Below are 15,549 nucleotides of genomic sequence, written 5' to 3'. Positions count from 1 at the left end.
GGCAAAAACCTAACCACAAAGGTAAATTGTTAACTAAGAAGGCCTAATCCTTATAGAATCATTATCGATCACACAGGCTCACTATCTGAGAATTTTGTAATATGTGATAAATCTAAGTTTGTTTCCTTAGAACTATTCAATCTAATGGAAGAAGAGTGTGTAATCATTACCTTTCAATCAGTAATTTTGTTATCTCATTGTTTTCTTGAAAAAGGCAAATGAGGTTGTTTGGCAGGGAAAGGTAGTTACACAAATGTTCAAAATGGCTTGTTCCAGAAACTGCAAATGGAGAAGAAAAGAGTGATGCATATAACAACTAAAAGTAGATCCTGTAGGAGAGTAAACAAGAGCAGAGCTTAAAGAAAAAAAAAAAAAAAAGGGCACGATGAAAGAGTTTGAATTTACAAGATACATAACTGGTAGAAGTTCACAAGAGGGCACGTGGAAGGGGTCCACAGGCAATGACACAGCTGAGAGTGGAGCCAGACAACTCCCATGCCAAACTGGTCACCATTTCTTGGTAACTCAGTTTTGCCGTTTGCAAAATGGTGACCAGCACGATCTACCTCACTGGGGTTATGTGTGAGCATTAAGTGACAGTCATAACACACGGGTGCTCTGGAAAAGTAGAAAGCGGTGCAGAAACAGGAGATGATTTCATCATGAGAGATGGATTTAAGCACTGTCTTTAATCATCGCTGCAAATGATTAGGAAGTCTAGACTATTCATTGGACGAAGCTGCTGGTCAACGGACTTTGAGAGGGCAGCCTTACGTGAGGCTCCCCAGGCCCTGCGCCAGGCACTATGAGGTACAAAGACCATAAACTTCAAGTCTGCCTTTGTACTACACTTTTGTGAAATGAATCAAAACAGAACATAGGAATCAACTGAAAATAGCAAATGAATTCCTACATTAAAATCACATATGCGTAATTAGGGGTATTCTGAACATTAATGCCACACATTTCAAGTCAAGAAACGTTTGACGTTGTGAGTTTTCCTCTTTTCTTATCTGAAGAACCCAGGTTACAAGTAACATAAAATTGAACATTTTAACATCTGAAAGCCAAACGAATGTATTGTACATGTAAATGTACAAAAATAGGACAAAATAATGTACAAAAATAGTACACTTACTGAGATCCAAATAAAATCAGACCTATACATAAATATGCATTTTTATTCTATAATGGTGCACATCACCACAGTCAATTAGCTACGTTCTAAGTTTTCATTTTGATAAGGCACCTTAATTATAAACTGCTGGAGTGAAAGACTACATACCTTTCTCACACTTTGAAAGAAAGTAGAAATTACCTTGAATTTCAGGTGGGGAAGGAACTCCATTTAAGTAATGAAAAAACAAAGCAGAACACTTCAGGAATGGCATGATTCCATTTCTGACATTCCTCCACAGATGCCAGCCAGACGGTGTTTCTCTCAAGGCACTAAAAAGAGAAAAATAATTGGGAAACCTAATGAGAAAATAGTTTTGGAACAGTATGAGAACAGGGACAACTGCTATTTGGCATCAGTGGAACAGAGGCTTAAAAAAGTGGGCAGCCCCATTACAGGATGTCTGGTATAAATAATGCTATAGCCTCCAATGCTGTTATTAAAATTTATAAAAGTAGGGGCGCCTGGGTGGCTCAGTTAGTTAAGCGTCCGACTCTTGATGTTTGTGAGATCGAGGCCTGCATTGGCTCCGTGCTGACAGTGAGAGCCTGCTTAGGATTCTCTCTCTTTCTCTCTGCCCCTTCCCTGCTTGTGCTCTCTCTCTCAAAATAAATAAACATTAAAAAAATTTTTATGAAAGTAATATAGCTATATAGACAGAATACCTGAAATAAAAAACTATCCACTATTCTAGAACCTTTTATCAACACTATCATTCTGGCAAACTATTTTCACACTCATTTATGTCTTACATAGCTCTAACTGTAACATATAAAATTTAAAATTAGCTTGTTTTTCAGAACATCATAAACCATAACTGTTTTTAGAATTGTAATATTCTGGAATACATAACCTACAGCAAATTATTCCTCTGCAAGCAAACACTGCAATTGCTTTAAATTCTTTGCTAATATAACAATATCAGAGTGTACATCTTTATGCCTATAGGTTTTTCTTTTTTTTTTTTTTTTTATGTTTATTTATTATTGAGAGACAGAGAGACACAGAGCATGAGCAGGGGAGGGGCAGAGAGAGAGGGAGACACAGAATCTGAAGCAGGCTCCAGGCTCTCAGGTGTCAGCACAGAGCCCAACAAGGGGCTCGAACCCACGAACGGTGAGATCATGACCTGAGCTGAAATCGGTCACTTAACCAACTGAGCCACCCAGGCGCCCCGCCTATAGGTTTTTCTATATGTTGAATTATTAGCATTATTCTCATAATACATTATTAGCATGTATTCTCAGAAATGGGATAACTCCGTCCAAGAATAAACATCAGGGTCCTTGGCATACATTTTTTTTAATGTTTATTTTATTTTTCAGAGAGAGAGAGAGAGAGAGAGAGTGCGCGCACATATGCAAGCAGGGGAGGGGCAGACAGAGGGGGACAGAGGATCTGAAACGGGCTCTGTGCTGACAGTAGTGAGCCTGATGTGGGGCTCAAGCTCACAAACCATGAGATTATGACCTGTTTAACAGACACTGTTAAAAAGCTAAGGAAACTGCTGTAACAAGTCACAATGACTCCAACAATACGTGGATTTCTAATAATTCCCTTGCACTCTGGCCAGTCCTACATATTACTTTAAAAATATCTGGGGTGCCTGGGTGGCTCACTTGGTTAAGCGTCCAACTTCGGCTCAGGTCATGATCTCGTGGTGAGTTCAAGCCCTGCGTCAGGCTCTGTGCTGACAGCTGGGAGCCTGGAGCCTGCTTCAGATTCTGTGTCTCCCTCTCTCTGCACCTCCCCCGCTCGCTTGGTCTCTCTCAACAATAAACATTTAAAAAAATAAAATAGGGGCGCCTGGGTGGCGCAGTCGGTTAAGCGTCCGACTTCAGCCAGGTCACGATCTCGCGGTCCGTGAGTTCGAGCCCCGCGTCAGGCTCTGGGCTGATGGCTCGGAGCCTGGAGCCTGTTTCCGATTCTGTGTCTCCCTCTCTCTCTGCCCCTCCCCCGTTCATGCTCTGTCTCTCTCTGTCCCAAAAATAAATAAAAAACGTTGAAAAAAAAATTTAAAAAAAAAAAATAAAAAAAAAAATAAATAAAAAAATAAAATAAAATTCCTAACAAGACAACATATACTTTAGAATAGTACTTTGCCAGATCCTCTGAGCAAAAGAAGGTTCCGTGGCCAAATACATGTGGGAAGCTCTGCATGTTACTCCTTTCTCAGTGACTTCCAATCACATTAGTATATTAAAATTTCTTGGGGTGCCTGGATGGCTCAGTTGGTTAAGCGTCCGACTTCGGCTCAGGTCACGATCTCATGGTTCGTGGGTTTGAGCCCCGCATTGGGCTCTGTGCTGACAGCCCAGAGCCTGGAGCCTGCTTCAGATTCTGTGCCTCTCTCTCTCTGCCCCTCCCCGGCTCGCATTCTCTCTCAAAAATAAACATTAAAAAAAAAAAAAAAAAGTAAAAAAAAAAATTTTAGAAGTCCTGGGGTTCACTTCCTCATCTTCTCTTTTAAACATGTCAACAGGCAGCAATTTCCCTTTTTTTAACAAATGAATTCCGTTTTCATGCTATCACCTACTCATATTTGGGGAACTGTTATCATGTAAGGATTATGACCTCACCTTCCTGTGCACTGGTGAAGTGTTTTATACAAAGCAAGAACTGCTGATTCTTCTTCACCGGCAGGATTTTCTTGTTCCATGCCATTCTCTTCTGAAACATATGGAAATATCAGTACTCCGTATCTGCTTATTAAATGGATGAATGACCGCATTATTTCAGCACTCACATATATTCATGCACTTAACACATACATGAAAATCCGTGCACAAAATACAAAGAACTTTAATCCCTCGGGTGTGAGCAGCGTCACTCTCCGTCCTAACAAGGAGCCAGTAGGCTTTAGGAGAGGAAGCCGATGTACTTCAGTGTGCCAGGCAGCAGGCTGTGAGTAAAATCAGCTAAACAATTCTGTGGCACTCAACTATTAGCTAAACTTATGAAATAAAGAGTAAGTGAAAACAGTCACATTGCTAGGGGATTTTAATAGGAGAAAGGAATTTGTTTGAAAACTTTCCCCATGAGGGTGAACAGCAAAAAGAAGTAGCCTAATTATAATCTACGCATTATTCTCACCTAGGCACCTCTTCCTCTTCTTTTTTCTGTTTAATCGAGAAAACTCAAGTACTTCCTCCTTCAAGAATCTGACAAAGAGGAGTTACCTGTACACGAGGTAAGTAAGATCTGTACGATGTGTGCCATAGTGACCAGATGGAAAATGTGAAGGTCTCCAGTGCCAAGGCCGATCCCAGAAAAATCCTGACACTGCAACGCGGGGAAAGCGAGCACCAAGCCCACCTAGATACCAGATGCCGATGGTCAGACAGGTCACCTTTCCTTCCACGGCTGAAGACATTTCCAGTTTCTTAACATGATCCCCTTCGGAGCTCAGCCCCCTGCCCCCGCACCCCCCTCCCCCACCCCGGCAGAAATCGTTGTTCTTAAAGGGTACACATCTTAGAAATTCCACTGGGACTGGCGAAATGAAATGACATACAGACTAATGGGCTCTTCACAAGCACCATCATTTCACAGGCCCAGTGATTCCCTAATACCGACCTTATTAGTAGTAATAAAGGTAACACTTGAAATCTTTCTAGGGAGTAAGTAGTGGAAAAAAACACGGATTTGAGATATACAAAAATCTAGATATGAATCCCAGCTCTTTTTATGAGCTTTTTAGATAACACCTTGAGCCTCAGTTTCCCTGCAGGTAAACTAGAGATAATATATATATGTTTTTAATACCACACCAGTAAGGATATAAGGGCTAACTGAGAATGGATGTGAAAACGGTCAGGTACAGTAGATGCTAGTTCTCTCGTTAGCCTCCTGCTGCCCAGACGAGTGGTCCTAGTGGTGGTGGTCTTCACAGGAGCAATGGAAACAGTTAACAATGGCTAACATTTACTAGGGACACCTTGCTCTAGGCTCTTCACATTGCTCCTTCCATTGAGTTCGGACACAATCATATGAGATAGGTACTAACCAACTTAAAGGTTCAGAATCTGATGCCCCAAAAGGTTAAGGGGACAGCAGGTGGGGTTGCTATGTGTGTGGGTGCACTCATTGTCCCATGTAAGGGGACCCAGTTGAGGTGGGGCTGAAAGTGAGCCACTCACTGCTTGGCCAATGGTGTGCCTCGGTACTAGACTGCACCTGCTCAGAAGAAATAGCTCTCCTTAAATCACGAAAAAGGGCTGTCTGTTGCTAAGTAACGTGACCACAGGATTCATCTGCCCCAAAACATTGTATGGGTCAGCAGCAGCCTGACCTTACATTACTAGTGTTACTTCTATTCCTTTATAGGTTAAAAACATAACGAGATCAAATTACTGACCTCAGTTACAAAGCAAAATAAGAGAGGTCAAGCCTCTCAACTACATTCCTTAACATTTTCTTTTGGAAAAGAATTCTACTCAGAAGTAGTAAGAATGACAGATGACAACTTCTCCTGTCTGCCTTTACACTACTCACCAAATCTAAGATATAATTATATAGTAAGATAAAGAACTTCAAACACAAGTCACAAGATACCCACCAACAAATGAAACATGTCGATATCTAATATGCATGGAAGGTCTCCATGGCTGTCATCTGGCACCAATGCTAAATGGTTAAAGAAAAATACATTAGCACACCTCATATGCCAACATAAGCATTACATTATTTTTAAAATGCATATACCCTAGTTTATATTCATCTCTTTGTAAGATATATATGAACTTATAAGCTAGAACTTGTACATAAGGCAAACAGTATTACCAAAATATTTTTCATAATGGAGAAAGTTGCACCACCAAAAATGAAATCACAGATGAGAAATTACTGTAACATATACGGTACACATGTTAATACTCACATGCAAAAAGTTTACAAAAGTGTCTCTGAACCACTGAAAGTGATGCCACTGTCCAATGTGCTGCAGCAAACCTTGTTAGTGACCTAAGACAGTCATCCTGAAATAAAGAGATAGATGCAATTAACAAAGAAGCCAGCATATGAAGTACGTTTGATCCCTTGAACAATGTGGGGATTGGGGGAGTTGAACCACGCTCCCCCCATAGTTGAAAACCTGCATATAACTTGTCACTGTCCCAAAACTTAACAACTAATAGCCTACTGTTGACTAGAAGCCTTACTGATAACATAAACAGTTGATTAACACATTTCTGTATGTGTTATATACACATTTTGTATGTGTATATATGTATACGTACTGATAACATAAAGAGTTGATTAACACATTTCTGTATGTGTTATATACACATTTTGTATGTGTTTATATATATATATATACATACACTGTATATGTATGTGTATACGTATGTATGTATGTTAAAAAACCATATATAAGTGAACCTGTTCAGTTCAAACCCATGTTGTCAAGGGTCAACTATAATTCTCTCCTTTCAGGAATCCTAGTTCAAAGCACAGCTAGTCAAAGCAAAGCTGGATTCACATGAGAGCTCTCTAGGATCGTTCTAGCTGGTATGGCACAGAATCCGTGACATCTGTAATGACCTGTCTCTAACATGGAATGAATGGAATGGGGAATATCTAATTGTATGCAGAATAAACCAAAGCTACCTCCTTACAACCAAGCTGCTGGTTCTCTATGGAAAAGGATACATGCATCAAAACAAATAGTAAACAACAAAGACTCTCAAGAATGTGATGCAGTATTTCTTTATATTTATTCTAAAGAGATGCTGTAAAATGTGGGAAATCCTCTAAATACTGGGAAGACTATGGGCAAGAAGATGGATGTAACAAATCAAGGTGTCTGCAACCATCAAAAACTGTTAGGGGGACTAGGCAGCAGCAATGAGAAAATTCTTGATGTGAAGTGCAGAATATAGCTGGAACAAAATTAATCAAGTTTAGACACACTAATGAAAAAGACAAGTGGTGTGTTGATAGTTTTTTTCCTGTTTCGTTCTCTATTTTCCAATTTTTTTGTAATGTTGTTTGGTTCAACAGGTATTGAGGACCTGTTATGCATTAGTCTTGGCTTTGAGGATCTTAAAATGAAAACTCACCCCACTCCTCCTGCACTCAAGGAGCTACAGCCCTGGCTGGAGGGGGAGGAATGTGTGTGTGGGGGGGACTAGAGAGGAAGGGGAAGGAAAGGGGGAAGAGACAACTGAAGGAGGCAGTACCACAGAAGAGGGATATCCCACTCACAGAGCATGGCTCTGAGGTTTCCCAGGGAAGCCAAAGCTTGAAGAGCCATCATAAAGAGGAAGAGTCTGCTGAGGGCACTGTAGCAGAGGTGAAGACTCTCCAGAGTCTCTCCAGAGACTCTAATTTAATTGACCCACGTAGAGCCTAGGCATTTTTTAATCTCCCCAGGTGGACTACATGAATAAATTGATATGATTTTGTTCTTAAGGGCAGTTTTATGATTTTAAACTTGAATAGCCGGCAGTGATACTAACTACACAGTAAAAATTAGCAAGCTTTGTATATTCCTTCCTCACCTTTCTCAGCATTAACTATACTGTTTTGACATTAATCTGTACTTATTTACATGTTGCTCATAAAAGGCAGTCAAGTGTGGTAGAGGGTGTGTTCTGTTTTATATTTCTAATTACAGCATTAAAAATTCAAGAACTAGAATGGTTTTTAGTTTTTTCCCACTTTTCATGTATTTAACTAAGATCTCTGGATGAAAAGAGCTCAACTCTGTTTAAAAGAAAATCATAAAGAATTCTTGTATCATTATAAAAAAATGGGTTTTAAGAGACTCTTAAAAACTGAGAACAAACTGAGGGTTGATGGGAGGTGGGAGGGAGGGGAGGGTGGGTAATGGGTATTGAGGAGGGCACCTTTTGGGATGAGCACTGGGTGTTGTATGGAAACCAATTTGACAATAAACTTCATATATTGAAAAAAAATAAAATAAACGTACTAAAAAAAAAAAATTAAAAAATGGGTTTTACTATGAAAGAAGTGAACCTATCCTTAAACAACCAGTTCAAGTTCTTCAGATTACAGACAAGCAGAACCATTGAATTCCCACTCCACCACTCCGTGCACTGAGTAAACCAACAACTCACCAGTCTGCAAGGCAAAGGACCAAATAATGGTTTATCTTCATCACTTAAAATTCTTTCTGCGGATTAAAAATGGTTAAGATGATAAATCTGACGTTATGCATGTTTGAAAGCACGATATTGTCAGGTTGTGAAATCTTTAAGTCGTTTCACAAGAATTAACTCTGGATGAAAAAGTAAAAATGAAAACACAACCCCTCAACCAACAAGAAGCTATAATCACCACCAAAATGAGTTCTCTGTTGCTGTGCTTAATTTATAAACTATCAGTCTAATGGTTTGTCAGTATACACTGCCTGCTTCGAAATCTTTATGCCATTTCTTCATGCTGTTGCCACTTTAAACACCTCATTTAAATACAGGCTCTTACACATAATGCATCTTAGCATACACTTGTGACTTACAGCAAGACACAACTATAAATCTCTTACCTATGCTTTGGATGGTGTATGCACAACTACCCCAACACATTATGGGTACACGGGGATCCTCCTCATTGGGATGAACCTTCAGTCCCACCTTGTAAGTAGCAGTTCCAAATGTTGTTAGCATTTCTTTTATGCTCTCAGAATAGGGGTTCCTGCAGTGAACATGTATATAATTAGCTCAAAATAATGTGCTCACGTTAATTAAATGGTTTAGTTTCTTTTTATTTTTTTTTAATGTTTATTTATTTTTGAGAGACACAGAGAGAGAGAGAGAGAGAGAGACAGGGTGCTAGCAGGGGGAGGGGCAGAGAGAGAGGGAGACACAGAATCTGAAGTAGGCTCCAGGCTCTGAGCTATCAGCATGTTAAAAGCATGACACAGGGCTCGAACCCACGAACCATGAGATCATGACCTGAGACAGATGCTTAACTGACTGAGCCACCCAGACACCCCTCAAATGGTTTAGTTTCTTAACAGCCATTTGCTATGTTGGAATTGAACCACGTAAACTATTTAGAAATAGTGTGTGCAAAGCAGGAATTAAAGACATGCAAACTATCCCTGTGTGAGAGGAGTTATACTTTATTGTGGTTGGCAGGGGTGAGGCCCAGGGCTGAAAACAAGGTATTTGGTGAAAGTCTACATACTGAATCTTAAAAAAGGACCCTTGACCTCTTTCTCCATCATAAGCACATTGGCAATGCATACCCACTGCCATAGATTTTAGTTTCTCCAGTGAAGAATCCTCAGGGGGAAGCCGTTTTACACACTGGCATTTGGGGATCCCACACAAAAGACTGGTGGGGGCCTGATCATTTCACTGTGAAGTTTACAGGTCAGCAAATTTCAACCTGCCCGCCAGGTATCCAATGAGCTTTTCAGTGACTTATTCTTGAATAGTCACCCGAGGACCAGTAAACATTTAAGGAAAGAATCAAAGAGCAAAGAGATAAACCAAAACAAACCGGTAGAAAAAAAAGAATGCACAGATAACAAAGACAGTATAGAAACCAGCAAACTTGCAAGATAAATTTCTTAGAGGATCAGTCCAAGAGGGTCAACAGAGAGCTAACAGCAGGACTATCTCAAAGAACAGAAAAATTAAAAGGAGAAAATTGTCTAAGAAATATAGAACAATTCTCGTAACTGAAGGATATGTATCTTCAGAGTCTACTGAAAATGAAGCAAAATGAGTGAAAAAAAGATTCATATACCAAGGAACATCACAGAAAAATTTTAGAGCACTGGGAATTAAAGGGAAGATCCCAACAGTTTCCAGAAGTCATAGTTACAAAGGAACAGGAATTAGAATAATGTTAATTTCTCGACAGATGGCTAGAATTTAGAAAACAATGCCTTCAAAATCTAGATGAAAAATTACTTCTAACCTACAATTCTATACCCTAGCCATAAACTAAGCATCTGGATAAGTAAGTGTATTTTCAGACATTAAAATTTAATACCCAGGCACTCTTTCTTAGGAATCTGCTGGAGAGTGCACCTATGCAAAACAAGGGAGTAAATTAAGAGGGGCATGGCCAGGGGAAGTCTCAGGGTGACAGCTGTGCCTTGTTCTGATCAGTGCAGGCAGACAGAGGCTCCGGGAGGGGGTGGGGGTAGGCTGGGGGGAGGAAGTTCTAGGATAGAAGATCATCTGATGCACCTGAGCAGTTACAAAAGCTACTGCTAGACATTTGACAGATCTATTACACTATGGGTAGGGGGCAGGGGTGGGAAGTAATACACACATAGAAAACCAAGTACATGAAAAAAATAAGGTGATCATTAACCACCAGAAAGAGACAATTATATAAAAGAAAGGAAATAAAATAACAACACGTATCTTCTACCAGTAGAAATATTATAATGTAAAACTGCCAACTGATCTAACTAAAAATCATGAAATAACTCTACTTGGACACCGGTGAAGAGCAGTAGACAGGGCAGAGGTAAGAGATGAATTCTAAATTGCCAGGCAACAGAAAGAAAACTGCTTAAAAATGATCAATCAATCGGGGCGCCTGGGTGGCGCAGTCGGTTAAGCGTCCGACTTCAGCCAGGTCACGATCTCGCGGTCCGTGAGTTCGAGCCCCGCGTCGGGCTCTGGGCTGATGGCTCGGAGCCTGGAGCCTGTTTCCGACTCTGTGTCTCCCTCTCTCTCTGCCCCTCCCCCGTTCATGCTCTGTCTCTCCCTGTCCCAAAAATAAATAAAAAACGTTGGGGGAAAAAAAAAAAAAAAAAAAAAAATCAATCAAGAATCAGTCAACTACGCATTTTAACTAGATATATGGAAGTAAATGGTGGAAGAAACAAACAAATCATAGGACTGGCGATGGGGGTGAGGGTAGGGGAAGTAGGAGGCAAAGAAATAATGTTTTCTCTATTTAAGCTTTTTAGTACTGTTTTTTTTTTCTTCAAGTTTACGTGTCTTTATTATATGTTTATTCAAAGCTAAACTAGTTGTCTTAAGTTTTATTTTTAAAAATTTTTTATATAATTTATTGTCAAATTGGTTTCCATACAACACCCAGCGCTCATCCCAACAGGTGCCCTCCTCAATGCCCATCACCCACTTTCACCTTCCCCGCCCATCAACCCTCAGAGTTTGTTCTCAGTATTTAAGTCTCTTCTGGTTTGCCTCCCTCCCTCTCGGTAACTTCCCTGCCCCTTGCCCTTCCCCATGATCTTCTGTTAAGTTTCTCAGGATCCACATATGAGTGAAAACATATGGTATCTGTCTTTCTCTGCCTGACTTATTTCACTTAGCATAACACTCTCCAGTTCCATCCACGTTGCTACAAATGGCCAGTTTTCATTCTTTCTCATTGCCAAGTAGTATTCCATTGTGTATATAAATGACATCTTCTTTACCCATTAGTCAGTTAGTGGACATTTAGGCTCTTTCCATAATTTGGCTACTGTTGAAAGTGCTGCTATAAACATTGGGGTACAAGTAGTGCCCCTATGCATCAACACTCCTGCAGTACTGTTTTTCTTGAGTTACTATGCCAGGGACAGCATCCAGATGGCTTTACATGTATTATGTCACAACACTTATGAGATAGATGTTAGTACTTGTACTTTACAGATGAGGAAACTGAGGTACACAGAAGTCAAGCAATTTGAAAAAAGTCACCCAGCTTGTAAGTAGTGCTGCTGGGAATTGAATCAAGCAGTCTAGCTCCAGAATTTACACTTTACTGGTTTCTATCAATAAACTCACAATAAATATCATGTAATGCTTAAACCTCAGATTTCAAGATCAATGTCCCATAATATTTTGCTCCCTAGCTTGACAAATCATATTCTAACCACTATATTTTTCTCTTCATGTGGAACAAATTTAAAAAAAAAATTTTTTTTTTTAATGTTTATTTATTTTTGAGAGAGAGACAGAGCACAAGCAGGGGAGGGGCAGAGAGAGAGGGAGACACAGAATCCGAAGCAGGCTCCAGGCTCTGAGCTGTCAGCACAGAGCCCGACGTGGGGCTCGAACTCACGAACTGTGAGCTCGTGACCTGAGCCGAAGTCGGATGCTCAACCGACTGAGCCACCCAGGCGCCCCAATGTGGAACAAATTTAAAAGAAATAAAATAATATACTCACTTAGGATGAAAATCAGGCCTAAACCCTTCAGGAAGCTGTAATTCATCTAGATTTTCTGAATTCTTTGAAGAAGCAGTATCTAGACAGAAATAAGCATTTTACATTATTATTCATCAGTCTACAGCATTTCTATAAATGTTACTCATAAGTTTTATTCTGAATATAGGTCAAAGAAATTTAAAAAATGACAGGAAAAATTTCCATTAATAAAGACTGGCACGAGATACATTCAGAGCATGAGAAATACTATTGTTGATTAACCAAGGCACCTTCTGTGATCAACTACACTTTTCCTAATATTATAGCCACCAGAACACAGCTAGGGAAGGTAAGGAGAGTATGTTGTTTTGTTTCTATAAAAACCAATGGTATAAATTCTGCTCAGATGGCTTTCGCACAGGTCGTTAAGTGCAGTACATGTTTATGAAACTTGGGAGGTCTTTGGTAATGCCAACAATAAAGTGAGTCAGTCCACCAAGAACCACAGCTGGCTCTGCAATACTCAGTTACATTCCCCACCCCCAGAAGCTCTTCAATAAAATGGGGGAAGAAGTGAAAAGTATTTATGTTGAATGTCCGACTCTTGATGTAAGCTCAGGTCATGATCCCCTGGGGTCATGGGATTGAGTCCTGCATCGGGATCTGCACTAAGCACGGAGCTTGCTTAAGATTCTCACACACACGCTCTCTCTTTCCCTCTGCCCCTCAATTCTGCTCATGTGCTCTCACTCTAAAAACAGGGGGGGGGGGGAATAAGTCAAATTTTAAGATGAGAAGTTTCACTTTTAAAATATTCTTAAATAGGGGTGCCTAGCTGGCTCAGCTGGTAGGCCATGAGACTCTTGATCTCAGGGTCATGAGTTCAAGCCCCATGTTGGGCATGGAGTCTACTTAAAATAAAATATTCTTTTTTTTTTTTTTTTTTTTTTTGTAAGCTATCTCAATGTTTATTTTTGAGAGAGAGAGAGAAAGAGAGAGAGACAGAGCATGAGCGGGATAGGATCAGAGAGAGAGGGAGACACAGAATCCGAAGAAGGCTCTAGGCACAGAGCCCAACACGGGGCTCAAACTCACAACCTGTGAGATCATGACCTGAGCTGAAGTCGGACGCTTAACCAACTGAGCCACCCAGGTTGCCCCAAAATGAAATATTCTTAAATAGTTTCTTCTGAAACTACATTTTCCAATAATCTCAGACTTTAGGGGAAAAATGAAAGCAAGTTATCAGAACTTACTAGGAGTACTTTCTTCTTTCCTAAGAACCTGTAATGCTTTTATTTGCTGAGATATTGTTCTAATCCACTGAGTCAGTTTTGGTTGGTCTGAAATATTTAACCTGTTAGAAAAGATTATACAGACTGTTTAGTATTCTGTTGTTGTTGCTTAGTTTATGACACAAAAAGATTCTTTAAATGATCATGGACCTAATAATTTAAACACACTTCAAAAAAAAAAAAAAAAAAAAAAAAGCTAGGGGGAAATTTGTTGCCTTAAAAAAATAAGAATAGTTACCTGCCAATGGAAATGAAAATGTATTATCTGTCACTATGATGCTAATAACACTATTTGTCAAAAATTTCTTTTTTCACAATACTGGAATTTGCTAATATTTCTTAAACAGCACAATTACAGTACCACCACTAGTATTTACTGAGTGTTTAACATATGAAACTTAACAAGCATTTTACAGTATTAGAATTAATCCTCACAATAATCTTATGAAACAGGTTACATTATTTTCCCTACTTTACAGATGAGGAAATTGAGGTTGAGAGCTATGAAACTTGACTAAGGCCACACAGAGGACAGATCTGGCATTCAAACCCAGGTATATCAGACTCCAAAAAAGCCTGTGTTCTTCATGACTACGTTGTAATTGACCTTCATGGGATGGGTAAAACACAACAAAGGTAATTTTTTTCTTTTTATGTGCATTAATCTAATAATGATTAATTTTTCAGTTCAAAGGCAGATTAGGTCACCATGATATTCTGTTATGATTAAAAAGTAGGAGCTTACACTCAAATCTAATAGCATTTTAAGAAGATTTTGTGGTAGCATAAACTAAGACACCATAGTTTGAATCCTAAAATTGAAAAGAACTTCATTTTGAATTGAATCCACATAGCACAGAAATTAACAGTTGATTCATATTCACAAAACCTGAATCAGTATTTGTGCATGTAAGGTAGACAGCACAATTCTAAACTGGTAAATAAAAACCAGATTTGAATAGCAGACGGTATTGAATTCACATCTGAAATGACAATGCCCAACGCTTCTATTAACAAGAAGAACCCTAGAGATTATGAAATAACAAAAATGTTCCATTTTAATACATTAGTAGATTTGCATTTATCAGACCAACTCCTCAGGGTGTACTGTCAGCCAAAAGATTGTAAAAAATTATATTTAACTGTTAGAGTAGTCAATAAAGTCAATTTGAGCAGTTCCTCTATTGCCTATCAATTTCCTGGGCATTTCTTGCAAAGTATGAGGAAAATATTTAAAGTAGGCTCCTAGAAACAAAAGAGACAGTTTTCATAAACACACAGGAATTTTATACCTTCTATAATGTACATGGATGACCAAGAAACTACAAAATGTTGGCCCGTTTCTTTTTAAAAACCAAAATCTTATTTCATTGGTCTTCCAGAAGAAATGACTAAATAAAAAAGTATCTGGACAACATTATGCAATTACCTAGAGTGATTTTTCCCCCACCCTGGTTTAATTATCTCATTATCTTCAAAGGAAACTACTGCTTAAATACAAAGGTTTTACGAGCCCAAACTTACCTGTTAAAAATATTTCTCGGAGGAAGCAGCAGAGGAATAACAGTATTACTCAAACACTCACAAAGGGGACAGAGGAATTCTCCGTTTTCTACATCATAGCTTGTATGTAAGCGTAATCTCTGTTGCCTTCGCTGTTCTTTAGCTTGAACGGAATCAAAATACCTTTACAATTAGAGAACATGGGTATCAAAAAAACGGTAATTCTTTTCAACGAGAGCCACAAGCTTCATCAACGTTTTAACTAATTTGTTTCCACAATACAAGAATTTACATCTCCAAATTTCTTGGTCCCTGTGCTGTCTTGTCACTTCCCCAGGGCTGGTGGCTACTTCTTAGAGGAAGTACATGATAATTCAATGAGTACAGTGCCAGAATAATCATACTGATTTGCTGGTTTTGCAGAAGCATAGAAAGTACCAAAGTAGAGCAAATTCAAGGTGATCCCATCTTAGTTCGGGGAGCCA

At 39.3% G+C, this 15,549-nt stretch overlaps 1 protein-coding gene across 9 annotated transcripts in view; it reads right to left on the bottom strand.

Annotated features, from left to right (window-relative positions):
- UBR2 (ubiquitin protein ligase E3 component n-recognin 2) overlaps positions 1 to 15,549 on the bottom strand; it is a 125,619-nt gene that overhangs the window by 11,769 nt on the left and 98,301 nt on the right. For 5 of the 9 annotated variants that reach the window (XM_058733972.1, XM_058733967.1, XM_058733966.1 and 2 more), the window contains 11 exons: positions 15,086 to 15,247; positions 13,523 to 13,626; positions 12,288 to 12,366; positions 8,685 to 8,833; positions 8,257 to 8,312; positions 6,057 to 6,153; positions 5,736 to 5,803; positions 4,357 to 4,492; positions 3,757 to 3,847; positions 1,319 to 1,449; positions 171 to 279 (listed from right to left, as the gene is read on the bottom strand). In XM_058733972.1, the coding sequence (XP_058589955.1) occupies positions 171 to 279; positions 1,319 to 1,449; positions 3,757 to 3,847; positions 4,357 to 4,492; positions 5,736 to 5,803; positions 6,057 to 6,153; positions 8,257 to 8,312; positions 8,685 to 8,833; positions 12,288 to 12,366; positions 13,523 to 13,626; positions 15,086 to 15,247 (1,182 nt within the window). Of the gene's footprint in view, positions 1 to 170; positions 280 to 1,318; positions 1,450 to 3,756; positions 3,848 to 4,356; positions 4,493 to 5,735; positions 5,804 to 6,056; positions 6,154 to 8,256; positions 8,313 to 8,684; positions 8,834 to 12,287; positions 12,367 to 13,522; positions 13,627 to 15,085; positions 15,248 to 15,549 lie in introns of those variants that run through there. The other 4 variants (XM_058733969.1, XM_058733968.1, XM_058733970.1 and 1 more) reach the window with 3 other exon arrangements.

The sequence above is a fragment of the Neofelis nebulosa genome, chromosome 6 (assembly GCF_028018385.1).
Source record: "Neofelis nebulosa isolate mNeoNeb1 chromosome 6, mNeoNeb1.pri, whole genome shotgun sequence".
Classification (NCBI taxonomy): domain Eukaryota; kingdom Metazoa; phylum Chordata; class Mammalia; order Carnivora; family Felidae; genus Neofelis; species Neofelis nebulosa.
The sequence above is the reverse complement of the archived record's forward strand: the minus strand, read 5'-3'. Positions and strand labels throughout refer to the sequence as shown.